General features: G+C 44.8%; 1 protein-coding gene across 1 annotated transcript; it reads left to right on the top strand.

Moving 5' to 3' along the window:
• The first annotated feature begins 130 nt into the window (after positions 1-130).
• nsg2 (neuronal vesicle trafficking associated 2) lies at positions 131-27758 on the top strand. Its single transcript, XM_035431607.1, has 5 exons — positions 131-414; positions 1014-1175; positions 7613-7729; positions 24828-24938; positions 26439-27758. The coding sequence occupies exons 2-5, from the start codon at positions 1047-1049 to the stop codon at positions 26628-26630; spliced, it is 549 nt and encodes a 182-aa protein (XP_035287498.1). The 5' UTR covers positions 131-414; positions 1014-1046; the 3' UTR covers positions 26631-27758.
• Positions 27759-27982: the final 224 nt, after the last annotated feature.

The raw sequence follows: 27982 nt of genomic DNA, 5'->3' as shown, positions 1-27982 counted from the left end.
TGGCTGCGTTCACATTTCTAGTCGACAGGTGGCGCAAACAGACAAAGTAGCAGACCAGTTGTGGGGCAACAAGCTTTTTTTTTTTGGAGCCAGTTATTGCAGACCAAACATCGAATTTTGTTTGAATTGGAAATCCCCCTAGTGGCGCCAACTGCAAAGCAAAAGGGCCAGTATTTGTGTTCGGGATCTGCAGGCTAGACGCTGCGCCAGCCGTCCGTTTCGCAGCGCGCTCCCTGGCTACGCTCCTCTCATCGTCAAGCAGTTCTTTTGAACGTAGGCTCTAAGCGCGTCTCCGTCCGTAACTACATATCTGGTCTCTCTCACCGCTGTTTTTTTGTGTGAAATATAGCCTGAATACAGGATTTGAATCTGCATTACAGTGAAGTGGCTGCTTTGAACAATATAATTGATCCAGTAAGTACTGTTTAAATATTTTGTCTTTTTTAATGCTTTATATGCGGGCTACTTCAAGAGGATGGATGGAGGGTTGCAGGTGTAGCCAGATGTAGTGAACCGAAATAAGAAAACAATTTAGCTTTTCTCTTGTGTTGTCTATCGTTAGTTTGGAACTTGAGCCCATTTGCAATTTTGTCTGTCTTATGGGTGTCAGAACGCGTTATTATTTGTTTATATTTTGCATAGATGACTGTTTTCTAACATGTTTAAATGTCAACTAACCGTTTCCAATAATTAGGTCTTATCCGCGGAGGATAGTCTGTACTTGCTGTATTACAAAATAGCATGTGCAAAGAAATATGTTTAGAATACTTCGTATGCGCTGAAAGCGAAATATCTGAGAACCAGTGGTGTGGATTTTACGCTTGTATACAAGGACAGGTATGTTACATTGTGATGGGTATAAAAAAAACGGAAAGAAAACACGATTAAGAAATGTTTTCGAATCATTGGCTTTTTAGGAAAACAATCAGTTCCGTTCGCAGACGGTGTCAGACAAACAAAGCCTGATTGATTGCCGATGACTGATCCGCGTCTGTTCTGTCTTTGCTTTTAAGGGAGTATACTGAAACGCCAGGGATTTGCCGAAGATGGTTAAATTGGGGAGTAATTTACAGGACAAAGGCGCCAAAGCGGCCAGTGTGGAGGACGGCTTTCAGAACGTTCCTCTCATCACGCCCCTGGATGTCAATCAACTTCAGTATCCAGCCCCAGACAAGGTAAAAGACGCCGCTGTCTCTGTTTTGAGCTTGTTATTCTTTACGACGCGGCTCTTGCCTGTTTATTGATCAAATAATAATAAAAAAATGAAAACATCTATGGCCATTTTCCGTTGAAGACGAGCTCATTTATGGCCGTCACCGCTGTCTGGGGCAAAATTGTGGGGGAAAAAAAAAAAAAAAACACGATAGCGAGCCAGTTCTTGTCACGTTGAAATTGCTGTCTGCGGTCTCACCCGATAAACCAGCGCTTATATTAACCCTTTGTTTGGGTTGAGTATTTTCTCATGGGATTTTCAGTGATTACTGGGTCATAATGAGCAGAATCAAGCGTCCGGAGGACAAAGGACTGTCACTCAGTAAACAACGTGGAATAATAATACAAAACATACTCAAACCTTTAACGACATCCGTCAACCACTTCTATCATTTATATTAATGTTATCTGATTCCGTGGAATGTAAATAAGTGATGTCTGTGTATGGGTTTAAATTTGTGTTTCTCCAATACCTCCAAAACTCATTCTGAAATCAGGAATCTGAAATGCATGCTGGGATAGCCTCCAGCACCCCCGCCACCCTGCCCAGGATAAACGGTTATAGATAATGGATGGATGGATGTACATAAATATTTAGATGTTTAGATGTTGAATGGGGAAATTCTGAGATCCTCCAGCGCATAGTCAACTGTGTTAATTAAGATAAATTATGTGGATTAGGGGAATTAAGATAGAACAAAAGCACAATCTCTGTGCTCCAGGGTCAGGGTTGCCAACTCCTAGGGAAATAATACGGTTAAGAATAGATGCAGCTCTGATATTGAATATATCTAAGAGTTATTGTGAAGGATTCATTCTGTGATGAATGTGGAAAGACCCTCCACCTGCTCATTGATGTTGGAGATTTGGGGTTGTGACTCAGAGTTCTGGGAATCTAGTTAATTTACAGTATGGGTTTAGAACGGGCCTGGACAGTCCTGGTCCTGGGGAGCCGCAGGGTCTCCTGGTTTTTGTTTTCACCTTAAACACAACGACCACATTAGACCCAAGAAACCTGGGGGACTATTTCACAATGCAGGTTTACTGAGTCAGCTGGATAGCTGCGCTGAGTAAAACCCGGAAAACAGCTCTTTTTTTTTTTTACTTCAGTCCATGTTCCAGATGTGGGAGGGTTCTGGGTTTTACTCAGTGCAGTTATCCAACTAACTCAGTAATCCTGCTTCGTAAAACGGGACCCAGGTGAGGTAACTTGACTGTGTAATCAGCTGCTTTAATTGCTTAATTAAGTGCGGAGGTACAGCAACAGCCGGCAGGCCCTGCGGCTCTCTGGGACCTGGGTTGGCCTCCTCTTGTTTAGTTCGATCCCCTGACAACCGGGAGATCCATGTCAAGCAGGAGATCCGTGTCAATCAGGAGATCTGGGTCCAGTAGGTCTTTTTTTTTTTTTTTCATGTGCTATTGCCTCAGGCATGCCGCTATGACAGTCTTGTCAGGTTGTATTTTTCCAGGAAAAAAAAAAAAAAACCCTCTCCAGAAATAATTATCCGTCCATTGTGATGTACGAGTGCGATGTAAGCTTGTCGGAGGTGGAAGCTGTATCAGATGCCTAATGCTGGGGGAGGTGAAAGAGGGGAGGATAGCCCCTCAAACCGGCTGTGAGCAGGTGCAGTCAAAAAAGCACATGAAGAGCTGAGCAATGAACAGGTGCAGATCTTGCTCTCCACGTTGAGGGAAACTCAGTGGTTTGCATTAGAATCCTGGTACCTTTAAAAATAATGCTCTTGCTAACAATGCTCTGAAAAGTGTCATCGCATGATTCAGACAAGCCCTTTGTGATGTCATGGTGTATGCAGCCTATATCCAACTCCCGTGTGGGACTTATTATGACATGATACGCATGTGCAAATTAGCTGAGGTCACTCTTGAGCTGTTTATCCATGAACAATTCATTGCGTTCTCAAAACATTTGCTTGTACAGAAGCCCCCCACACACATGCACACACACACACACACACACACACACACACAAGTACACGTGCAACCAGGGATGTTAGTAATGATATTAAGGATGTTATTTTGGATGGTATTTTTGAGTCCACTGGCACAAATACTGTGGTTTTCCCTCTGTGTTTCGGCTCCTGGTGATGTCATGCACCTATGCAGTGATTTTCTTGGCAAAGAAAAGGATGTGCAAAATGCCTTGGGTTCACTAAATTCCATCCAAGCCATACAGGCACAACTTGCATGCGTGTTCATCTGGTAAATACCACCAACAAATGTTGCATAAATCCAAATTGTTCAGATTTCATGTGACTTTTTTTTGGCATTTAGACGTTGCACAGTGAAACACATCTATATCGGATGTGGCAGAAATCCAATTTGCTTCCCCTGGAAAGCTGACAAACGTAAACTTCGTTCAGGCCCACGATGGTCGTTTCCATAAACGAAGAGGCATATTTGGAAACGACACGACTGCAATCACGTAAATTAATTAGCACGGAACTGTAGCTGCAGATAAATGTGGGACGTGGTGAAGGGGGGCTCTTACCCGATGCTCTGCTGATGGAGGGTGGGGGGTCTCTCACTCGATGCTCTGCTGGTGGAGATGGGGGGGGGCGGTGGGGTTGAGGAGGGGTGGGGCACGGCTGTTGGACTCACATGCCAGCTGGAGTGGTCTTCGGTGTGTTACTGAGGATAATCCCTGGGGAGGCTGAAGGTTAACGTGTCAGCGGAGTGAGTCTTTATCTCATCCGTCACCGCGGAAACGGACGTGTGCCCTGGCAGGTGTGAGCTCGGGCGGAAGAGCGAGAGGTCTGCTGGGGAAAATCTGCCTGCACCAATGGGCTGGCGTATTCAATGCGTGTCCCAGTGGGCTGGCGTATTCCACAGCATGTTCCAGTGATCTAGCATATTCCAGTGGGCTGGTGTATTCAATGCTTGTGTCAATAGGCTGGTGTATTCCACAGCGTGTTCCTATTGGCTGGTGTATTCCACAGCGTGTTCCTATTGGCTGGCGTATTCCACAGCGTGTTGCTATTGGCTGGTGTATTCCACAGCGTGTTCCTATTGGCTGGTGTATTCCACAGCGTGTTCCTATTGGCTGGTGTATTCCACAGCGTGTTCCTATTGGCTGGAGTATTCCATAGTGTGTTCCAATTGACTGGTGTATTCCACAGCATGTTCCAATAGGCCAGCGTTTTCCAATGCATGCACCAATGGGCTGATGTGTTCCAGTGGGCTGGCATATTCAATGCTTGTGTCAGTGGGCTGGTGTATTGCAATGTGTGTTCCAGTGGGCTGGTGTATCCCTGGGCTCAGACATAGCCTGTTAATTTGAGTGGCCTGTAACAGCACTGTACCGATTAGCCTTTATATACTTTCTTGCGATAAAAACAGATCCTCACAGCAGTGGGAGCAGTTCATTCAGAAGTCAGTTTGAAAAAAAGCTGTTTTTTTTTCATTTTGTGTTGACCACCTAGCTAGCACAACATTAATTTTACATCTTTTCTGTTGCCACCAGCCTGATTTACATACATACGCACACATGCATGCATATATGCATATATAAATACATACATACATACACACATATATACATACATGTTCATCATTATTTTCTTTGCTGGTATTAATAGGTTTCTGGCACATTTAGCCTCACTCATTTACATTCACTGATGAATAGCGACACAACAGTGAAGTAGTACATATTAAACACTGAACCATTTCCATTTTTACATAAAGGATTAGAAGCACTATAACAAGCAGGAAGGCATTCACTCACTGGGGGTTTATTAAGATGTATGGTAAGAGCAGATGGGGCTATTGTTCTGACTGAAATTGATGGTGCAGTGGTCAGTCTTTAGATGGGAATTTTCAGGTTCTGTTCCTCATCCAAACGACTGCATAAGTGAGTACTGTTATTAACTGACTGTCTCTCTGGGTTTCAGAACGGCTGGTCCTCGATTCATATACACCAGGAGATTGCAGCAGCTTACTGTGCTGAGTTCTCTGTTGTACTCTTGTTGTGATTCTGGAGGGGGTGCGGGGGGCGCGCGCGCGCGCGGGGGGGGGGGGGGTCGATTGGGGGGGAGGGGGGGTTGACGTCACCTTGTACTGCGGATGCTCGCTTGCTCCCACACGCACAGATAGGCTGCCGTTTATGTAAGGTGTCAGCTAGAATTTAAAAAAAAAAAAAATCCAGATGAAGGTGTCTGCTGGAAAATGAGTCGTGTAATATTCAGGTTCTGTGCCTGCAGTAATGCCCCGTTCTCTGAGTGTCTGTGGCACGTTGAGCAATGTACCTGAGCAGCACGATTATACCCGCTCGCGATGATTGTTTTTCGACAAGAAGAGGTGGTTGAGGCCATTGTGCTGTTTCAGCTTTGAATTATGGGTTTATTGGACCGTACATACGGCCTGTGCCACCACCGCGAGGCTGCTGTAGTTCCTATATGGTGCCCCGGGGGGAGGGGGTGGAGAGGGGGGGGGTGGGTAATATCCCTGTAAGTGTTTACATCATTTCAAACGGTGGCTAGGGAGGATTGTGTTGCTGTTGTCTTTGCGAACAGTTGCACAGAGAGGAAAAAGAGCAGAGTGGTGAGGGAGGGGGGTGGTTGTGGAGGAGAGAGAGAAAGAGAGAGAAAGAGAAAGAAAGGGAGAGAGAACTCGGATTTAGAATTAGAGGCTAGAGGTCATTTTGCTTCGATTTTGAGTTTTAGATCAGAAACTATCGTTACCGGAAATGGTTTACCGCAAAACAGCTTCTAGAACTTTGATTGCGATATTACATTTCCACTTTCACCTGAATGCTGCGTGTCATGAATCGCTGGCTGATTTGTGATGTTTCCAGCTGGATTTACGTGGGTTTGATGAGATGCTTTTAAGATACTTCGGTTCCAGAATTTCGTAAAAATCCCTTGAATAGAGATCACCTCGCCTGTTAGTAGAAAGATGTGTGAGTGTAGATGCTTTGTGAGTGTTCCGTACGCTGGCAGTTGTTCGTCTTCTCTGAGTGTAGATGTCTCTGAAGGTGGACAGAAGAGGATGCGTTGGGGTGGTCTTCATGTTTTCAGAGCTGCCTGGAGATGCACGGTAGAATTAAAAATCAACCGAATGTACGTTTTAAATGTAAGGAACCGTTTAGTTTGGTTCCGAATGTGTTCCCTCGAATTCGGTCAAAAACAAAATTGGAGGGCTCATCAAATGGACTCGGTGGAGCATGCTTGTCGATCTTCCTGATCCTAAAGCGCTATTGCGTAGGGCCATCGAAATAATCAAAACAAATCGGGCTGTCAAATTTGTAGGTCTACGTCCAGGACTCTTAGACCAATTCACAAAGGGATGACATATTTTAGAGCCACAAACAAGTATTTTAATATTTCATTTAGTATCAGAGACAAACTAGAGCACGAACCACACGAGTGGCTCCCATTTTGTTGTGGGTGTATATCGTATACGCAACTACAGTTCCAAGTTCCGCTGTCAGTTAAATTTATCCAGTTTTAACCGGTTCACCCCATTTGTTTATCTACCCCATTGGATGGCTGAAGAAGCGTTCGACGGCGAGCATCGTTTCTGCGCGCCGTTTGGAGAGTGGTTGGCGGGTCATCGTCCGCCGGCGAGCCCCAGACGAATGAGCCGCCGGCTCGGAGTCGTCAGATTTGTGTGGCGGATGTAATCCAGCAAATCACATTAACCGTTGCCTCCCCTGAGTTATGGAAGCCTGTCGCTGACTACAATTACAAATTGGGGGCTGGGGGTGGGGCTGGCTTCCCCTCCCATTGGTGCGCTCATTACCTCTCGCAGAAGGAAAAGCAGAGGTAATGCAACGGCCTCTTCCAATTTCGTGGAGCAAATTGCAGAGGTGGGGCGCGACGAAACGGAAGCAGGCGGGCCGCATTTCGGACGGGAAAATGAAATGGCGGAGTTGCTGGAGGACATGTCAGGAGAACAGCAAGGGGAGGTTTTTGGTCCAGGAGGCTCGTTCACAGCAGGCTTTAGGATATTAATAATCAAATTTCAATCAATCAGATTCTATTTATACAGTGCGTTTTTACAAAGAATTAGTCACGGACCCGGTTGAATCCAAGCCCGCCATTAAATGAGGAACTGGAAGCCCCCGAGGACTTAATTTAATAAACACATTCCTTGATCCGTCATGACTGCAAGCTCCGACTTCCTTATTAAAACCCGGAGAAATAAGAAGGGCGGCGTTTAATTAATTTGTCACAGAATGTCAAGCGTCGGGGACGCGGTGTAAACTTTATCCCTGAAATGCGATTGGGCGGGTGCTGCTGCACTTCGGAAAGCACGCCGCCGCATCGCAGATCTGTCAGTACAGGTGTGGCGGGAAGGGGGGGGGGATGGCGGGGGGGGGGCAGGATGGATGTGAGAAGATCACATGATTATTAATGAATTCACTGTCGCTTTTTTTGTTCAGGTCGTGGTGAAGACACGGACCGAATATCAGACGGATCAGAAGAGCAAGAGTAAGAAGGCGCCGAAGGTGGAGGAGTTCACCATCAGCTTCAGCGACGGCGTTTCTGAGAGACTCAAGGTGAGAGGCCTGTCTGATCAACACGATTCGCCCTGGATATTACGCCCCAAACTCTACCCCACCCCCCCTCTGTTTCCCCCCCTCCGATTGCCTCTGGCAGTGCGGAATGGAAACTGTCTCCAGGGGCCGGTCGTCCTTCCAGCAGTACCCCCATTCAGTCATAAATACATTTTACCCACACGGTTTGAAGTGTTTGTGAAGGCAGAATTTTCTCAGAAAGCCTTTTTCTTTCTTCAAAATTGATAAATAATATAAATGTGTAAACATGAGGTTATGCTCAGTGCAGGTTGGAATTTGTGCTCGTACTGCTGACAACTGAAGCGCAAAATATATTTAAAAAAACAAAAATCGATCACTCCGTGGGTGCTTGTTCTCCACCATCTTGAACAGGAAGTCCTTGTGTTTATTACTTCCATCTGATTGGCTGGCACAGTTGCTCAGGTCGATTTTCAGTAAGAGCGAAAGTGCATTATTTTTGTGGCATATGGGTACATGTGTGCTCCTGCTGAATGCGTGTGATTTATTTTACCTGCGACATTTTCAGGGAGAGGGGCGGGAGTGGTTGGGGTGGGGGGAGGGGTGTCACTGACATCTGTCACGTGAGATGTGGAATGTAAAATGTTCTCCTCTGAAAAGAGACATGGCAAGATTGAGTGGAAAAGCACACACACACACACACACACACACACACACATGCGAACACACACTCACACACATGTACACACACATGCGCACACACACACACGTGCGCGTACACATGCGCACTCACACTCACACACAGGTACACACACATGCGCACACACACACACACACGTGTACACACACATGCGCACACACACTCACACACATGTACACACACATGCGCACACACACGCACACACACACGTGCGCGTACACATGCACACGCCAATATAAGCGGGGGAGACAGGCTGATCTAATCCATAATTCATGTGCTCTTTGACGAATTCTCGCATTAAGTCAGAGGAGCGAGCGCAAAGTAAGATGAAGGCATTTGAAAACGGGTCAGCTGAACACTGACAGGAAAGGGCAAAAAGAAAGAAAAAAAAAACCCAGAGACAGAGCCGTTCGCAGTTGGTTTTGTTGCCCCGACGACGGTGAGAAGCGTGGGGTAACTGGAAGGACGAGCCGTTGGAAGTTTGGAAGTTTCCACTTCCTGTGGAAGTGGCTGATGGGAAATTCAGGGCCCAAGCCCAAAATGTATTTGTTAACTAGATTATTTTCATAGCTGCTCTGCTTTTTAAAACTTTTTCATGAGCAATGGGTCTTTTGATGTCCTCTGTTTATACACCCTCTACATTTACATTTACATTTACTGATGGAAGTCCGAAGCTTCACGTCTGCCATATGCGGCCAATCATTACCTGTGCCGATCTTTGTGATTGGCTCAGATCAGCCATTCACCTAACGATATAAGAGGCTCCACCCATGTTGGGTTCATGAAGACCTGCTTTCCACATCTGTCTTCATCAGATGGAAATATGTGTGAACAGTTGTGAGGGGTGGGGGTTGTCCCACCTGTGGATTATTTGGCAGGTTATGTCCTATAGAGGAAATACTCACTGTGTTGACTCTCTACTGTATGAATATTGTTCTCTGCAGGGAATCAACTTGAATCTCTGTAGTCTTTATTTCATCAGACAGCCGAGCCTTTGTTCAGTAAAAATTCAAAGAAGCGGAGTGTTCTGATGTCTGTGGAATAACATCAAAACTGTCTAAGACGCCCAAGAGATGTAAAGTCTTTTTGCTAAGAGAGTGGACAGCTCAGATAATAGTAGACTTCCTGAGTTCAGGGTTGTATTTTTTTTCATTCATTTAAAACTGTTTTTTTTTTTTTTTTTGTTGCATACTGCATCATGAGAATATTATTTTGTGATCCGTATATGGGAATATGAATCACATCACGGGCTGAGTGTATCTTCATAAGCCTACTTACTGGGATAATCTTCTAACCTTTCCAAGCTGATGACCCATTTTATTAACCAGTTCATTTCCTGTATCATGCCCCAGTGCAGCCTGACACAAAATTCAGATGCAGGAACAACATTTAGAAATATCATACATACGTATAAATATCTACAGCACAGCGTTTAATTGGTGTAGTTATTTTTTCACCACCAGCACAACATTTTTGATTGGTGTAGTTATTTCTATACCACCAACACAGAATTTCATTGGTTTCACTATTGACACTGCTGTGACAAGGAGTGTATGGTGATTGTATGACATGTATGATGCCATTTATTTGATTGACAGCATTTGATTGGTGTAGTTAGTTCTACACCACCAGCGTTTGATTGGTGTAGTTATTTCTAGACCACCAACACAGAATTTGATTGGTGTAGTTATTTCTATACCACCAACACAGAATTTCATTGGTTTCACTATTGACACTGCTGTGACAAGGAGTGTATGGTGATTGTATGACATGTATGATGCCATTTATTTGATTGACAGCATTTGATTGGTGTAGTTAGTTCTACACCACCAGCGTTTGATTGGTGTAGTTATTTCTAGACCACCAACACAGAATTTGATTGGTGTAGTTATTTCTATGCCACCACCACATAATTTGATTGGTTTCAGTATTGACACTGCTGTGCCAATCATGTATGGCGATTTTCATCAAACTGGGTGTGTGCCCAGCAGCGTCTGTGGCTGTTGATCCAACCGTTCAATTTTCATCAACCTCCGAGCACTGAGGAAAGAGATCAGACAGTAACTCCCCCACACCCCCCCCCAGCGAGAACATGGATTGTGTCTCCACCATCAGTAAAAACAGAACAGTTTTTTTCTGTTTTTCAAAACCGCAAATAAAAAAAGTGGTCAGATTGCTAGTGTCCTTCGTCACTGATGCAGCAAAACTCAATCCCTTTTCTTTTTATCAGCAGACGGACATCGAGTAGATTAAACAGGCAGGAAAGGAACCGTTGATCATATCCACAAGTCGCACATCTCTCTGTGATGAGCTTCCTGCCATGTGATAGAATAAGATAGAAAAATAGAAACGATAACAGGAACGACTGGGGGATTGTAATGGCGTGCAGTTGAGGGAGCGAAGCTTTTCAGAGATGCTGTAGACTACAGAAGCAGCAGAGAGGCTGGGAGCTGTTAGCTGGTACAAGCCCTGCACATCCAGTCAGTCTGTGAGTCTCTGGGGCTGCAGCGCTTACTGATTTTCTATATGTATTTATTTTTATTTTTTTTTATATCACTCTGCGAACAGGGAGGGAAAATTGAAGTGGGAGAAAGGGAGTGAGCAAGAGAGGAGAGGGAGAAAGGGAGTGAATGATTCAAGGTTTGAGAGAGAGCGAGAGAAGGGGGGGATGGGGGGGGTACGGATCACGGGAAGACGAAGCGTTTCGAGATTTCTCCGTTACGTAACTGGTTTTGCTTCTCGTGTGCATCTTTCATACATCATCCCTCCACGCCGGCCCGACTCTCTCTCTCTCTCTCTCTCTCTCTCTGCGCCTGTCTGCCCTGTTTTGTTGTTGAGGCCCAGGGAAGAAGAAAAACGGCCTTCTGACGCGCAGTGATAAAAGTCGGCCTTTTGTACCTTTGCCTTTTGTCGGTAGCGTGTGCCAGGGAGATAACGTGACCTCTGAATACGGCGCTCAGACAGAACGAGGTACGCTTGATGGGTGGCTGTCGTACTTTCAGGTTGCAGCGAGAGATTGCTTGTTTTAAAAAAAAAAAAAAAATTTTTTTAAGGTGGTGGAAAACACGTTCATTTTATTTTGCTGAACTTCAGTCTTCAATGTTCTAACCTGTTGATGGATATTTTTTATGAATGTGATTTTTATCACCGTATTGCAGGCCCGCAGTATGGGGAACTCGCCTTTCCCCCCAGTTTTTTTCTAGCGGAAATTGACTCATTTTGGCTGGTCTCGTGGGGAATGGGGGGCTTTTGTGTCCAATCTGCATCTGCATCTGTGTCACAATACAAATCCTATTACCTCAGTCATGCAGTGATTTATGACCAAGCCTTTCATTTTTCAAAATGGGTGTGGGTCTGTGTGTGTATTATGTGTGTGTGCGCCCGCATGTTGTTTTGTGTGTGTGCTCGTGCACGCTCGCGTGTTAGTGTGTGTGTGTGTGTGTGTGTGCGTGTGCGTGTGTGTGGGTGTTAAAATGAACTTTAAAGAGCCCGTAAATAACGGTTGTTAGCGGTGAGGCTGTGAAATCGCGCTGAACACTGCAGCACTGAGTGGCCGCCTGCTGTGTGTTATTTCGTGCTAATTTGGGCTGGGCGGACATTTTGCTTTACAGGAGCTGACCTCGCTGTCCAGGGGACCGCAGCTGTCACCGAATGATTAATCTGGTCCGCTAATTCTGCTTATAACGAGCCTCAGCTCCTTAGCTTTTTGGCCTCCTCCCTTTAACCTATTTAACAATTTTGGGGGGAAGCAGGACATGGATATATGAGGGTGTTATTTCTGCGCTGAAGTTTCTAGAAAGAAAAAAACGATAACGTATAAAAGGGGGAAAAAAACAACCCCCCCCCCCAAAAAAAAAAGAAAAACAGAATGAAATTCAAGAGAGATTTATGAGATTTTTAGGTCAGTCTGCGGATGCACAACACGATAAACTGATAACTGAGCGAGGCTTGGATTAATTTTCATAATCATGATTTTCCAGAGCCAAATGCCCTCAGCACTCATAGGGTTAGGATGTGACACAGAATGTACTGTGGGGGTAAAAAAAAAACCGAACATTTGGTTCTGCATTATCTTTTCGTATTGCATTTTTAATTTATTTTAGTCGTTTATCATTTCAAATAGGACACCTTAATTGAAGTGACACAAGGGATAGGGTGTTGAACTGAACCATGACAAAGATGATTTATGATAGCAGATGGCCTACTCCCTGCTTTTCAGATTTTTCACTCTTAACTTAGAAGGATGAATATATGAGTAAAATCAAAGGGAGGCTCATATTGGATTTTTGTTTTCTAGACGACTGGTGGCTCCATTACTATAATTGCCTTGTTAAAGAAAAGCATTTGTATTGTCATCTTTGTAATGCTTGCTGTGTATGTTGGCTTGAGGTTAATGAATTATTAATCTCGAAAGAAAACTCCATTCATTGAAACGGAAATGCTAAAATTCCACCCTGTCATTCTCAAATCGCCTATTCACGGCGGTCCTCTTACCAATTTCTTCGAGAGAAACAAATAAGAAATGAGAAATGATCACAGCGAATGGAATATATGATTCTGCGGCTGATTTACATGCTCACCAACCAACGGAGCCGGCTCTGGGGTTTCACTGGTCCTGCAATAACAAGCCTGTGAACCAGACCGAGGACAGTGTGATCGAAGAAGCTATTCGCAGACATGGCTGCAGGCCTGAATGACTGCATATAATGTTTATGCCAGCGATCGGCTCTGCCAGCCAATCAGATACCAAGCCATGCCACGTGGCATTTACCTGAATTTCAGGGGTATGTTGCAGATTTTTTGTCTGCTGAAGCATTTATCAGCCTGTCCTTCTCTCTCTATCTCTATCTATCTATCTCTGTCTCTTCCCCTCTCTATCTCTCTCCCCTCTCTCTATCTCTGTCTTTCTCTCTCTCTCTCACTCCCAGTTGTCCTGCCTCTTTCACTCCATTTCTTTCCTTACCCCAATCTATTCGTTTCTTTCTCTTCGTTCATTTAGGTTCTCATTCTCTCCCTCTCTCTCTCTCTCCCTCTCTCTCTCAGTCCCAATTGTTCTGCCTCCTTCACTCTATTTTTTTCCTTACCCCCATTGTACCAGTTTCTTTCTCTCCATTCATGTTTGTTCTCATTCTGTCCCTTTCTTTCCCTCTTTCTCTCTCTCTGTCTCTCTCTCTCCCTCTCTCTCTCCCTCTCTTTCTCTCTCCCTCTCTCTTTCTTCGCTCCCTCGCTCTGTCTCTCTCTCCCTAACCCTCTCTCTCTCTTTCTTCGCTCCCTCGCTCTGTCCCCACACACCTTCCCTCCGGTTTTTTGTTTCTTCGCGTTCCTCCCTGCTGACCCCGGCGGTGCCCCCGCCGCGGGACCAATTAGTGGCCCGGCGCTCGTGTTTGGAGCGCGTTCCCCCCCCCGTGTCCCCCCCCCCGCGCATCATTAGCCCGCTAAGTGACGGAGGCCCCGTGCCGTGAGAGGGCCCTGTTAGCCGTTAGCCTGTCCGTGAGGACCGCGGCTTGTTGTTCTGCTCCCGGTGCATTGTGGGTAGCGTCTCCAACCGGGTCTCCAGCCTGTGGGCCGAGGTGGGCATTAAGAAGCAGCGCAGGGCTTCTTTCGTCCCTCCGTACTGCGGCTTTGAATAACACGCCTTTTCGCTAGGGCGGCTAGCGACTGCTTCCGGGAAAACCGCTCTGTGTTTATTCGTTGTGACGTGTAAGCGTTTAAAAAGACTTTTAAAAAATAAAAGAGAAAGAAGAAAAAAAATGCTTGCTTCAAACGTCATTACTCAAAATTAAAGGAATCATTGATCTAGGGGTAGATTGGATGGCTCCCCTGAATCGTTTCTACATCCGAGATGTTTAAGCACCTGAAGTGGCAAATGAGGATTAATGAGGAATATCTTGTTAGAATAATGCTTTCTGAGAGATTTGCTCATTGTTTGTCGAGATTCTGAGACTAATTAATCATTCAGGGAGCAACGTTCACGTTTGCCACTTCCCAGCTTTCCAGGGACATCGTTCTCAATGATACAGCTTTTTTCCAGTAAATCGCATTATCGTTTATATTCATTAACATATCCTTAAAGCTCCGTTACTGATGTGTTTATTGCAGTGGGTAAAGGGGATTCTCATTTGTGCATTCTGGGCCTTTGTGCATGTGTGTATCTGTGTGTGTGTGTGTCTGTGTGAGTGTGTGTATGTGTGTGTGTGTGCTCTGGTGTGTGTGTGTGTCTGTGCGTGTCTGTGTCCCTGTGTGTGTGTGTGTGCATGTGTGTGTGCGCTGGTGTGTGTGCGTGTCTGTGTCCCTGTGTGTGTGTGTGTGTGTGTGCTCTGGTGTGTGTGCGTGTCTGTGTCCCTGTGTGTGTGTGTGTGTGTGTGCGCTCTGGTGTGTGTGTGTGTCTGTGTCCCTGTGTGTGTGTGTGTGTGTGCATGCGTGTGTGCGCTGGTGTGTGTGTGTCTGTGTCTGTGTGTGTGTGTGTGTGTGTGTGTGTGTGTGTGTGTGTGCTCTGGTGTGTGTGTGTGTGTGTGTGTGCATGCGTGTGTGTGTGCGCTGGTGTGTGTGTGTCTGTGTCTGTGTGTGTGTGTGTCCGCTGGTGTGTGTGTGCATGTGTGTCAGGGCTGTTTTTGTCGCTGCAGAAATCCTCTTTTCATTCCTGTTTGTTCTAAGCCGCTGTGCAGATCGACTGCTAAACAATCCACTTTATCGGCCTTAAATCAGGGTATGGAGACCTATAAAAAAATCCATCAGGCATTCAGCCAGTGAGTTCAGAAGGCCCGTCCAAGTTTTTTGGTGCAAGTGCATTCTGGGCCTCGCCTTTCCTTTTACAACGTCCTGCCTGTTTAGTTTATGCAAGGGAACAAATAATTTGCAGTGTTTTCCCTGCGAAGGATCAGGCAGTTTGAAAGGAAGGAGAGAAACCAAACGTGTGCGGAGCTGGAGGCAGACCGGGCGAGTGAGACAGGAAGAGTCTCTCTCCTCGGCGTCTCCGGACAGCGTCGAAGGCAGACACACAACGCCGACGAAAAAACCTTAAGACATCATTTTCTTCACTTTATGCACCCCCCACTCGCACCCGTCGCCTTGCGCTCCTTCGTTCCCGTCCGAAGGTTAGCCTGATTAGAACATTGAGTGGTGGTACGAGCCGCCCGCGAAGGTCTGTCTGCTGCTTGTTTAGGACGATAAGTCGCCTCACAGGGTGCTAGAGAAAGGCGCTCATGTAACTGTGTGTGCGTGTGTGTGCGTGCATGCGTGTGTGTGTGGCTGTGTGTGCGTGCATGCATGTGTGTGTCTGTGTGTGCGTGCATGCGTGTGTGTGTGTGTGTCTGTGTGTCTGCGTGTGTGTGTGTCACTTCCTGTTGTCCCCAGATGCGCAGTGCTTCTGTGTGCCCTCCCCTGCCGCCAGTCACTGCTGATGTCATCGCTTTCTCTGTAGCCTTAGCTCATCTACAGACTGGCGTAAGACTGAGGGATTAATGCTTTTTTTTAGCGTTCTCATTTTCGGTGCATAACGTCCCAGTGTCTGGTTCTGCTTCACCCTCGGCAGTCTTCCGTCCTCTCAGAAATGTTTTCTGAGCGCCCAAAAAGCGTGTCCCGAAGACTCGTTAAAAAAAAAGGCTTAATAGCGCAGATAGTTTCTCAATTGCGTTTTTTCCTGCCCCTGCTATTGTTGCTAAGGAAAACAAAATAGTCATTTTTCTTCGGTTATGAGTTCGGAGCTGACACCCGCAAGCCCGCAGCGCCTCACGGAGCACGGAGCGCTCGCTGGCCTATCGATTCGCTTATTGAGCTGTACCCCCCCCCCCCCCCCCCGCGCCTCCCCCTCCCCCTCCTCCTCCTCCGCCCCCTCCTCCTCCGCCAGCCTTCCACGGACTTCCCTCCCACGTGCGAGCCGCGAGGGAGCGGCTGGCGCGCGTTACCGTAGGGACGCACCAGTGGGAAAACGCCTGTGCGCTAACAGCCTAGAAAGCGAGTGAAAAACAGGGGAAGACAAACACGGAAAGACAGAAATCGCTGCCGGGGAGCCGGGTTGCGGTGACCTTTTTTTTGTTTTGTTTTTCCGATCGGAGCGAAAGCGAAAGGAGGTTTTGTGACGGGGTGGGGGGGGGGGGTTCAGCTTGGGGGCCCTGGGGCTTTCCTGTCTGTAAAAAGGGGGGACCCCTGTAAGGCAGCTTGTGGCGCAGGGGGCGACATAGCTCAGGAGGTAAAACCGATTGTCCGACAGTCGGAGGGTTGCCGGTTCAAACCCCGCCCTGGGCATGTCGAAGTGTCCTTGAGCAAGACACCTAACCCCTAACCTCTAACTGCTCTGGCGAATGAGAGGCATCAATTGTAAAGCACTTTGGATAAAAGCGCTATATAAATGCAGTCCATTTACCATTTGCCTTGTCGAGGGGTGGGGGGGCGCACTCGTTTTAACGTGTTTATCCCCAGACATCTTCTCAACGGATGCATTTTTCGGAATCCGTAGAACGCGTATACCTCTTTGTCACTGAAGCAAAATAAGCATATCCACTGAAAATAGATTGAATATATAGAGAAACGTATAATAACATCATTTGGGACCTGGGGGGATGTTTCACAAAGCAGGATTACTGAGTTGACTGGATAAGTGCAATGAGTAAAACCTGGAACCCTCCCAAAACCGGGACATGGACTGCTATGTCCTGTAAGTAATCCTCCTTGTGAAATACCCCCTGGATCCCAGTTTTTCTGTTTGAATCTCTGGGACTTGATTGGCCTCCCATAGGTGATGGTGGCAATGAGCAGCATGGCCAGATTGGGAGTTTTTTTCAGCACAATTGTGCTACTTTTCATCAACTTTTGTTGCTGACAATAGGAGACATTTGATCACAAATGCACACGACCCCCTGGTATTCTAGTTTTGAGTGGCAAGGATATAATTTGGGTGGTTTTTAATGCAATAGGGCCTGCAATTATAGGCTGGCAACACAGGAAATGAGTGACTATGACTCATTCATCTGCCAGTCTCCAGTGATGCTGTGCCGTTGTGTTTCCTGGGAGTCTGTTACCCAGCAGCACCCTGGCCGACAGGAACATGGTCTTTGAGCTGGTCTTCCTTCTTCCGTGACAATGGGAAGCACGCCTGAGTGAGCCATTAAACTCCTGTGCCTTGTATCAGGAAACTGGCGCCACCCTCTCTTGGTGCTGAGTTTAAGCTACGCTTGAGGGAATGTCTTCTGGTTCCGCTCTGGGGCCTTCTGGGGTCTGGCTTCTCGCTGCAGGACTGTTCTGACGTTCCGGATTTCCTGGCTCATCCGTGCCTGTTTTACTGGCCTACCCTCATGGAAATGAGGGTGACCGTTACACTGCACTGGGCAGCAGTGTCTGACTCCAAATTAATGTTTCAACCTTTCCTGTGTGCTAACTGTTATGCATAGGAAAAGGAGACTGCTTTCCACCTGTACTGTGGCTCTATACGGATTGCTATCTTTCTTGGTAGACGCAGACGTGCCTTTGACTTGTGTAATCTGCATAGATACAGTTGTGCACCCCTCATAACAAAGCACACCTCATTCAACAGCTAGCGATCTCGTTGAGCTGCTTATTACCAGAATCAGGTGTGCCAAATTAGGGTTGAAATGAAAACCTACAGGATGGTGGATCTCCAGGAGCAGGGTTGGGCGGCCCTGGCCTAGTTACGAGCCGACAGAAGGTGAACTCAGTATCCCCATCCTCTGGGACCCTCAACACCTCTTGATTAATTTCTTTTTAAAATAATTTACTGAAGGAGAGTGTTCACTAAAGGGACCGATTTTTTTTTAGAAGTTCACATTGTACCATTGCACTTCAACTAAACAGCTGGCTGGATGGGTTTGTTAATTGTCGGTCATCATACCTTCACCTTCCTTTTTTACAGTGCTTACTGTGTAAATATCCAGCTGCCTGAATGGGAAAATGTTACATGTGAGCTATGTAAACTGTCTGGGGCAAGTGAAACCGTTAAACAGCTAATGAGATGCGATTCCGCCTCCACGAGAATCACGGCACCGACAGTGTGGTGCTCAGACTCCCCCCCTGGGGTCCTTGGAAACACTGAAAGTGCTTCATCTTGCATTTGGAAAAAATGTGAGGTTGTGAGAGTACTTTGTTTTTTTTTTTTTTTGCGAAAGGACTCAAAAGTGCTTGCTTTTTCTTCTGGTTCATGCATTTTGTGAGGCTAAGTTTTTGTGACTTTAGCCACATATCCCAATCAACCTACTTCGTAAGTCTTGTGAAATCAGTGATTTTCACTCTGAATAGAAAGTCAAGTTCATTGTAAGATGTCTGGATTATCTTTGAAATGTTTTTTGAATTTAAAAGTAGATGTATTGCTCGGGCAGTCAGCGCTAAATTAGTCTGCAATGTCAGTTTGGAGGTCCCAAGGTTGTTTATTTGTTTTTTGTCTTGTCCGGTAGTGAAATAATGGATAGCTGTTGACTGTAGGCGACAGCCGTTGACTGTCAGTCTGAGATGCTATGGCAACACAGTAATATGAGTTCAGGTTGCATTTGTCTATCAATGGTGTGCAAAAAACATTCATATGATTCATATACCTGGAAAGAACAGTAATTTTTGTTGGCCCCTTTAATACAAAGAAATGTTTGTACGAAATCATATGGGCACACACACACACACACACACACACACACATACACACACACACATACACACACACATACACAAATAGTAAAATAACTTATTCTGGGAATTGGGTTGAGTAGGAAAAATCCACCCCCTGTCTTATAATAGAGAGGCAGTCCACTCCAGGAAAACGATTCACACTTAATCCAATTATAAGGGTCTTTATTTCTGCGGAAAGAACACACCTGCTGACAGAGTCGATGCTTTAATAAAAACACTGTACTTGTTTACAGCGATCCTTTATCCCCTCTAAGAGAGGCTGTGTGACTGTGTGTGTGTGTCAATACCAAGGACAACCACCTCATTAGGCAGAGAAGTAAAACTTACTTTCTCAAAGTCCAGCTACTTATTTCCTTTTTTGTTTTCAGCTGAAGGCCTGTGGGAAGATCCCAGACTGTGATGTATTGGCGTCTGACTCACACGGTTACTGGGCTAACCTTTATTGGATAGAAGATAACAAGCAATGCTGAATAGGACAGAATACATCATTTTACATAACCTATAAAATAAAATAAGAATTATTAATAATAAAATGATTAGTATTAGTATTATTATTATTATATTTAATAATAATAATAATAATAAAAATAATAATAATAAAAATATGGATAAAAACACGTTAACCCTTCAGAGCGTTTAGGAATGCCTTGATGGTGTAATAGGTGACACAGGAGGAGCTGCAGAAGCAATCTGCTATTGATTGCTCTTGCCTGTCACAGAGGTTAACAGCAGGAGTGTCACCCCCTTATTGCTGAATTCTCTTCTTCTTCTTTCTTTTTCTCTCCGCCTGCTTTCACTACACAGCCTTGGCTCAAGGGCGGAGGGAAATTAAATAAAGTGGCTTGGACGTTGAGGTGTGTTGTAAAAATGGGGAAAAAAACGTTTTTTCAATTATTTTCATTTTATTTTATTTATTTTTTATCGGCGAAGGCTCTCATGGGTTTCCGCAATGCCGAAATTGGGGTGAGAGGGGAACAATTGAGGTGTTCGGAAGCCAGACTGACCTATAGTGAAATTCGCATGCGCAGACCTCTGCAGTGAGCTCTAGGGGATCAACCAGCAGGCACCAAAAAAAAAAAAAAAATGTGAAAACAAGAATACTGAGGTGACAGCTCAGGCTTCTTATGAATTCCTATAAGTCTCTGGGAGCATAAATATTAAATGTGCTGTATTAATATACGGTGCAGAGCAGGGACCCGAGGTGCTGGATATAAACCCGTGTCAGGGGGGATGGGGAGGGGGATTATGGCCGATGGATTATATCGACGTCGGATTTCAGCTGACAACAACAACCTTGAGCACTGAGAGAGAGAGAGAACAGACAGGCGACACGTGAGAGCAGACGGGCGTTTTTGCGTCCGTCTCGTCGACCGTCGAAGCCCTGGCGCTTGTCGAACTCTGACCCCGTCGCCGGCATTTGCCGAAAGTCGTTTTCGCGACTCAAGGTCTGCGCTCTGTTGTTGTCTCGGGGGGGGGGGGGGGGGGGGGGGGGCGGCATTCTGAAATAAAGAAGATTTGGGGGGATAACGGAGTAATCTTCATCCTTAATACGGTCATCGCAAAATAAATAAAATTTAAAAAAAAAGGAGAGAAAGAAAAATAAAATCAGGTTTTAACTGCTCAAAAGCAGTCCGTACAATCAGAGGCTTGAAATGGCCACGCCGAGGGCATGCTGTATCGATTCACTTCAGGGACAAAATGACCGTTTTTTGAAAATGAGAATTTTGCAGCGGACGTTATCAGGCGACGAAGTTCAGTTTTCCATTCTGGAGATGACCGGAGCCATTCATGCTTGAATCATCCTTCCCGGCTCAATCTCATGGGGGGATGTCCGTGAGTGCAGTTTCTGATTCGTGGAAAAGAGGGAAGAAAAAAACGAATAGTTTTGCAACCCAGATGTGATCATTGTACTGTGTTACTGCTTTTTTTTTGATTCAGGAGCTGGCTGGACTGGTCAATATATATGTATTTCTTCACACACACAAACACTGAATTTGCAATCACTGGGCCTAAAAATGTGTTTTTCCACAGACTGGTTTGAGCTGATGAAATGTAGATGGCTATCAGAAAATATACAGGAAAATAAAAATGTATATATAGGTCTCAGCATATATACACTCCCTATTTCTAAAGCTCAGCCAAAACTTATTTTCACAGGTTAGGCCTGTTGTATATTATGCTATGAAGAATTCATAGATATCACTGCTTAACTTTCCAAATCTAGGTTTCTTTCTGGGTAGAAAGTATATTCTGAAAAGGTGACTCAGTATTCCACCCTCTTATACTGTCATTGGAAATGTGATGAAAGAGAAATAGTATTTTCTATACGTGTTTTCTGCCGACATCAGCTGATCCTAGATCAGCATTCTAGGCACTAATATAAACCGCTTGCATTATAATGTAAGGAGTCCTCTGTGACAGTAGTGCTCAGTGTGGTAGCCTAGCAACTTATCAAGCTATATCCCATAACAACGCAATAGTGACAAGCCACCAGCTGGGTGTATATAATACTGGGCCTCTCCCAACTTACAAAAAAAAAAAAAAAAAAAAAAAAAAATGTACCAAAATCTGTTTCTGGTAAGTAAACGTGTTTCCTTTTCGGTCAGAATGAACCCATTTAATTTTAAATGATTTAATGAGCCTATCGTAGTTTCACTGACTGTGCTAGCCGTGTTTGCTTGTACACAAGCGTGGCTGAATCGCCTAGACAGGCATATGCCTCCAGCTGCTGGATCAGTCAGGTACCCCCGTTAAGAGTCCATTTTATGTTTCATTGATCACCTGCTGAGGCTTCGGCTCCAGACCAATTATAATGAAGACGGTAGAGGGATTAAGCACGGGTTCATATCAAGGTCAGGAGACAAGCCACAGGGAAAATGAGAGTTCCCACACGCACAAACTCGGGTTTTAATGAAGCCAAGCAATGGACTACACCCACCCAGCTCTGGACTAAATGGCTATTAAACGCCCACTCTGTAATTTTGCTTGCTAATAAAATGCTAATAGCTGACAACAAAGAAAAAGACAACGGTATAGTAACTATACTGGAGAGTTATTCTCCTGATGAGAACAACGAGATTCTAATGAATAGCACTTCAAAAGAAAAAAAAAATCTGGCCGCTTCATTTGAAATGTAATTTGGAACCACGTTTTTCACAATCGTGGTTAGCTTGGTAGTTAATAAGCAATAGTCACATCATCATCATCATCATCATCAGGCAGCAGTGTGGGTGGTTCATTATTGACCAGTCATGGACTCCATTGTTTGATTGACACCCACAGTCATCATGACACCAGCTCAGGATCAGCATATGATGGGAAACATTCCCTAGTTATAACTTCAGTGTGAATATTAAGAAATTCTAATTTTTTTAGATCCTGGCAGAAATGTTTCACAACTGCTGTTAACCCCTCAATTTGACAGCTGAGCTGCTGAACATATTAAGAATAAGATTTAATGCCCGTACCTGTTAGCTTGAATGCCTTCTTAAAACGGTGTGTGGTGTTACCTGTTAGTCTTGCTTTCACCCAGAGGTGCAAATTAAATTATAAATAGGCAATCCTTCAGCTATACCATGCATGTGAAAAACAGATCACCCTGTATATTAATATTCATTGTTTATTTATTGTTGTCTTACCTCTTGGAATTCATTTGTTTCATTAAACTGAGCTGTTTAGAGACAGTGTACAGCATGTGCGTTTAACAAGACTTCATGTGGAGCTGGGAATCATGCTGGAATGTACATATACTATATAAGTAAAGATGCTAATCAAAATCCAAAACCATTCAAATTGTAGTGAATGAAAAAAAACGTTTTTGTGGAGGGAGGAAATATTGCTTATGAGGAAATATTTCTTATGTGTGAAACAAATGAAGCCCATAAGACGTAATGCTGAAAGGTTCATGTTTCCGTTGAAATATCGAAAGATGTAAAAGGTCATTGAAATATGAAAACATACAGTGTGTCGCTGGCGCAGCATATTGGGCGATATGAATTATTGATGCATAATCTTGAATATTTGTTTGGTTAAGTGTTTCAAAGGTTTTCATATTTGAGCCGGAAATGTCACAATTTATTATTAATAAACGCACTGGCTACTGTGAAAGGGCAGTTCGGGAGGGAAAAAAATGTTGTAACAAACCAAGCAGGGTTGTGAGGGCATTAAAAAACCCCGCTGTGTGCAAATATCCTGGAATCAAGAATATCCCTGTATTTCTGAACACGTGAAAGATCCATTTAAAAGTGGTAACTATTCGTGAAGGAAAAGTGAGGTTTCGTGAGCTGTGACCTGAGAATGTGGTACAGTACGGCACTTGGGTGAAGTGTAGTTCTGCTCAGTGACTGCACAGAGCATACAGTTCCCACAATCCCGGTTTCCTCAGCCCTACCTGCGGGTCCTTGGTGAGTCACTCTTGATCTCTCACTGGCCATTTCATTCTAGCACCGTCTACCATTACTCATTCTTTAAGCCTATCGTAGGAGGGGCCTGTTTGTCGCCCCCTGCCAAACCAAAGCAGGGGCTTTTGCGGAACACAATCACATGCAGATCACTTCGGGTGGAAAAAGCATTTGGTGAAAAGGGCTTTACAATACAGAACAGTGCAAAGCACTTAAATTGTCATAATTCTCATACTTTCAGGGGAGCTTTGAGTTGGCCCATTAAGGTGTAAAATCACAATATAAATATTCTTAACTGAACATTCTAATGCTGATGCAACAATCACTGCCGGTAATCGAAATCTCTTCGGAGTTACACTTTGAATTGCCTCGAAGGAACGGTGCATAAATTTGCATGACTGCAGTCCCCCCGGGTGCTCGAACAGGACCTGTCTGTTTAGGAGCGTCACGCCGAAAAGCCTCCATTTGACAAAAAAACGGTCTCGTCGGAGACGCTTCCACCGAGAGCCAGTGTGTGCTTCGGCATGCAATACGCTATACTTCCTTTACATTTGCATTCGGTTCACGGCGAGGAAACAAACGGGATCTGACAGTCTGCATAATGTCTTGGGGGGTGGGGTGTCATGGCGATGGTAGTGTGAGTTAATTAGGGAGACATAAATGGTTTTGCACTTCCCAAGGTCTTAATTTGATCTCCAGGTCCCGTTGGTGAAGCAACCACCCGCAACACAGGCACACGCGCATGCACACACACGCACGCACACACACATACACGCACACACATGCACGCACACGCATGCACACGTGGCTGTGTTACTGCAGTTTCCCCTGAGCTGGGGGGTGTTGGGTAATCGGCATCTATTTAACCTCTCTTCAGTGAAGGACACAGTGAGCATGAGGCTGTTTTCTCCTGTCAGCCTCAAACACAAAACACCAGCCCTACAGGCTGCAGTGAATGTAGGAGCGCCATACCTCCAGCCAGTCTTCAAACCCCCTGTCAGACCTGTCCATTCCCTGACCTCGAGGCGACTGGCTCTCTCCCACCTGACGGGTTACTTCTCCCAATCACAACGCCTGTCCGTACCTCTCCCTGTGCCCACAGATTTCCCAAAGTGGTGAGGACATCTTCCAACACATAATGCAGACCCACCTCTTCAGACTGTATCTTGTTTCCTCTATTAAAAGAGGCTGTTTGTTTGCCTATAAGAGGCTGTTTAGACGCTATAAAAAGAGGCTGTTTGTTGGCCTATAAGAGGCTGTTTGTTTGTCTGTAAGAGGCTGTTTAGACGCTATAAAAAGAAGCTGTTTATTTGCCTATGAGAGGCTGTTTAGAGGCTATAAAAGAGGCCGTTTGCTTGCCGATCTGACCAGTCATGTCGTGAATCGTTCGCAGGTCACCATCCTCATTTTCCTGGCTTTGGCGTTCCTGGCCTGTATAGTATTCCTGGTGGTGTACAAGGCCTTCACCTACGACCACAGCTGCCCGGACGGCTTCATCTACAAGGTAAGGAGTCCCGGTGAGCTGAAGCTGGAATCTAGACATCTACAGAGGTGGACGTCTAGGCTGAGAAACAGTCTGACCAAAGCAGACAAGGATAATCACAATACAGCGGAGATTTTACCCAGGTATAGCCTGGCTACGTCCTAGTTGGCTGGAAATCTTTCACTTTTCTACCAAATGTAGCCAGGTTTTCAGCTGAACACCGGGACTGTTCACCACAAATATGTTCACTGGCAGGGCCCATGCGTGCAGTGCTTTATTGCGTAATTTGAGTTCAATTACTACTGTGGCCTGTTGGTTTTGCTTGGCCCCCAAAAACATAAAACGTGAGGTTCATTTGGCTGCAATCACAGAGGGAGCTGAAGTTTTTGTTGGCTTTACACTGCGGGGTGAAATATTCTACGGGACATAGCTGCTTAACTCTATATCAACAATATTATACAATGTAAATTGCACTCGCATTTATTTAAAAGTCATTTAAGAAAACTGGTAGAATCAAGGCCGATGTTTATTGAATAGGGAGGACTATTAACTAAAGTATGAAGCAGAATTCCTTTCAGTTTTCATTGTAAAACATCTTTGTGACACTATGTCAATAAAAAGTGCTATAAAAATAAAATTGAATTGAATTGCTATTATGCTCACTACAGAATTATTGAATGATATAATTATTTTAATCCACAAGCAGTGATGAGTGTTTTGACTATATAGTGCTGTTCAGGTTCAAATAAAAGTTTTCACTTGGGAACATAATAGCTTGCTGTGTTTTTCTATTTAGCATTATTCTTTTTTACAAGCACCTGGAGGAAACAAAGGACCTGTGTGTGTTTTGTGTGTGTGTGTGTGTGTGTGTGTGTGTGTGTGTGTGTGTGTGTGAGTTTGTGTGTGCATGTGTGCGCGTTTATCTGTTTTTGTGTGTGTGTGTGTGTGTGCGCCTGTGTGTACATGTGTGCGCGTTTGTCTGTTTTTGTGTGTGTGTGTGTGTGTGTTTGCGTGTGGGTGTGTGTGTGTTTGTGTGCATGTGTGTGTTTGTGTGTGGGTGTGTGTGTGTTTGTGTGTGTGCATGTGTGTGTTTGTGTGTGTGTGTGTGTGTGTTTATGTGTGTGTTTGTGTGTGTGTGTGTGTGTTTATGTGTGTGTTTGTGTTTGTGTGTGTGTGTGCGCATGTGTGCGCGTTTGTCTGTTTTTGTGTGTGTTTGTGTGCATGTGTGTGTTTGTGTGTGTGTATGTGTGTGTTTGCGTGTGGGTGTGTGTGTGTGTGTTTATGTGTGTTTATGTGTGTGTTTGTGTGTGTGTGTTTCTTTATGTGTGTGTTTGTGTGTGTGTGTGTGTGTGTCTTTATGTGTGTGTTTGTGTGTGTGTGTGTGTGTGTGTGTGTGTGTGTGTGTGTGTGTGTGTGTGTGTGTGTGTCTGCGTTTGTGTGTGTATGTGCGTGTGTGGGTAATCTGTGGAGTAAAGTCCCTGTGCCTCTCCCCCTCTCCCCCTCTCCCCCTCCCTCCCTCAGCACAAGCGCTGCATCCCCGCGTCCCTGGAGGCCTACTACACGGCTCAGGACAGCAGCTCCAGGGGCCGCTTCTACACCGTCATCAGCCACTACAGCATGGCCAAGCAGACCACGTCCCGCTCCGTCTCCCCCTGGCTCCCGGGCGGCACCCCCCAGCACGACGCCAAGCCCCCCAACACCGAGGGCCACTGAGCCCCTCGCCCCCGAAAAACGCCCCTCTTTTTAACGGGAGAAAAAAAAACACCCCGCACACACCCACCGCACCGCTCTCTGATTCGCTGTGCTCTCAGAGGCCGCCTCGCCCCCCCCCATACTCTTGACTCCGCCCATCACTTGTCTCATGTACTGTATTCTATGCCCCATCATTTATTTATTTATTTATTTATTTATTGTTTTTTAAATCTCGTAATTTTTGCTGTTTTGTATTTGGTATTGGAGCAACCAAGCGTTTGTACAAAGGCATGCATCCGTGTGGAACTTCCGTGTCGTCTGAGTTATTTATTTAATTTATTTTTCGTAAGTTATATGTTTTTTGTACACGTTTTCAGTCGAAATCTATGTCCCTCCAAGCTGGCTTCTGGTACTTCGCACAGCAAAAGGCATGTGATTGTTACTACAAGGGAAGAAATTTTCAAATCTACTTCTTTTACAATGATTTTCATGAAATATCTGTGAGTAGCTGTTCTTTAATAAAAAATAAAAAAAGATGCATTGTGAATACTGGCTTTAAGCCATTTATGGTCATTTTAACTTGTAACATTTAACTGTGTATAAAAGCTAAACAGTTATTGTAAATGTCACAAACTTTCTGAGTAAGACTCAAAGAATTTTGAAAAACAAGTGAAAAAATATTTGAAGACTCTAACATCTGAGCAGTTTTAACTCAGTGTACAGTCAGGTGGGCCATGGAAGGTTTTAGACAGTTTTGCTTTGAATAGTGATCAATTTTACAATAGTATTTTAACTCTTTTCTCAGTGGGAAATTGTTGTATGAAAGGTGAAAAAAAACAAAATCATACTTCTGGGCCCTGAAACACAATGTGGAAACACTGAGGTTGATCACTGTTTACTTGAACCGTGATGTTAAAGGGTACCTGACTGCCCAATCTTTGCTAAAGTACCGATTTAGCAACACTTTACACTTCATCCAAACTGGAAAAAAAAAAGTTACTTTTTCATCAGTTAAAAAAAAAAATTATATAATTATATCTTTCTCATATTTGTGGTGTAGTTTGTCAGTATTTAGCAAATCCTGGTATTTTTGAAGTGTGCTTCTTTTAGTTTTAAAACAAATGAAAATAAAGCAATGTGTGTCAGAGATTCTTTGCCGGACTTTGATTTTCTCAGTGAGCCAATCAGATTTCACCTGGCAGCGCTCACAGATGTGTGTATCTCAGAGCTCAACACAGACATTAGCACTAAATGAATAAAGATCGTCATCAAGTTTCACATAAAGCGATGGGCAAATGCCTATTGGCAATTATACATTATATTGTATTGTAAAATGGAAAATATGAAGAATGATAGAGACACAAAATGCATGC

The sequence above is a fragment of the Anguilla anguilla genome, chromosome 9 (genome assembly GCF_013347855.1).
Source record: "Anguilla anguilla isolate fAngAng1 chromosome 9, fAngAng1.pri, whole genome shotgun sequence".
Taxonomy (NCBI): domain Eukaryota; kingdom Metazoa; phylum Chordata; class Actinopteri; order Anguilliformes; family Anguillidae; genus Anguilla; species Anguilla anguilla.
Note: the sequence above shows the minus strand (reverse complement) of the source record. Positions and strands in the feature narration are given on the sequence as shown.

Excerpts from the sequence above, each read along its gene's own strand:
- nsg2 (XM_035431607.1), top strand. The coding sequence starts at position 1,047 with ATGGTTAAATTGGGGAGTAATTTACAGGACAAAGGCGCCAAAGCGGCC. Across the intron at positions 7,730-24,827 it reads GCGTTTCTGAGAGACTCAAG|GTCACCATCCTCATTTTCCT; the intron begins GTGAGAGGCCTG and ends AATCGTTCGCAG. Across the intron at positions 24,939-26,438 it reads CGGACGGCTTCATCTACAAG|CACAAGCGCTGCATCCCCGC; the intron begins GTAAGGAGTCCC and ends TCCCTCCCTCAG.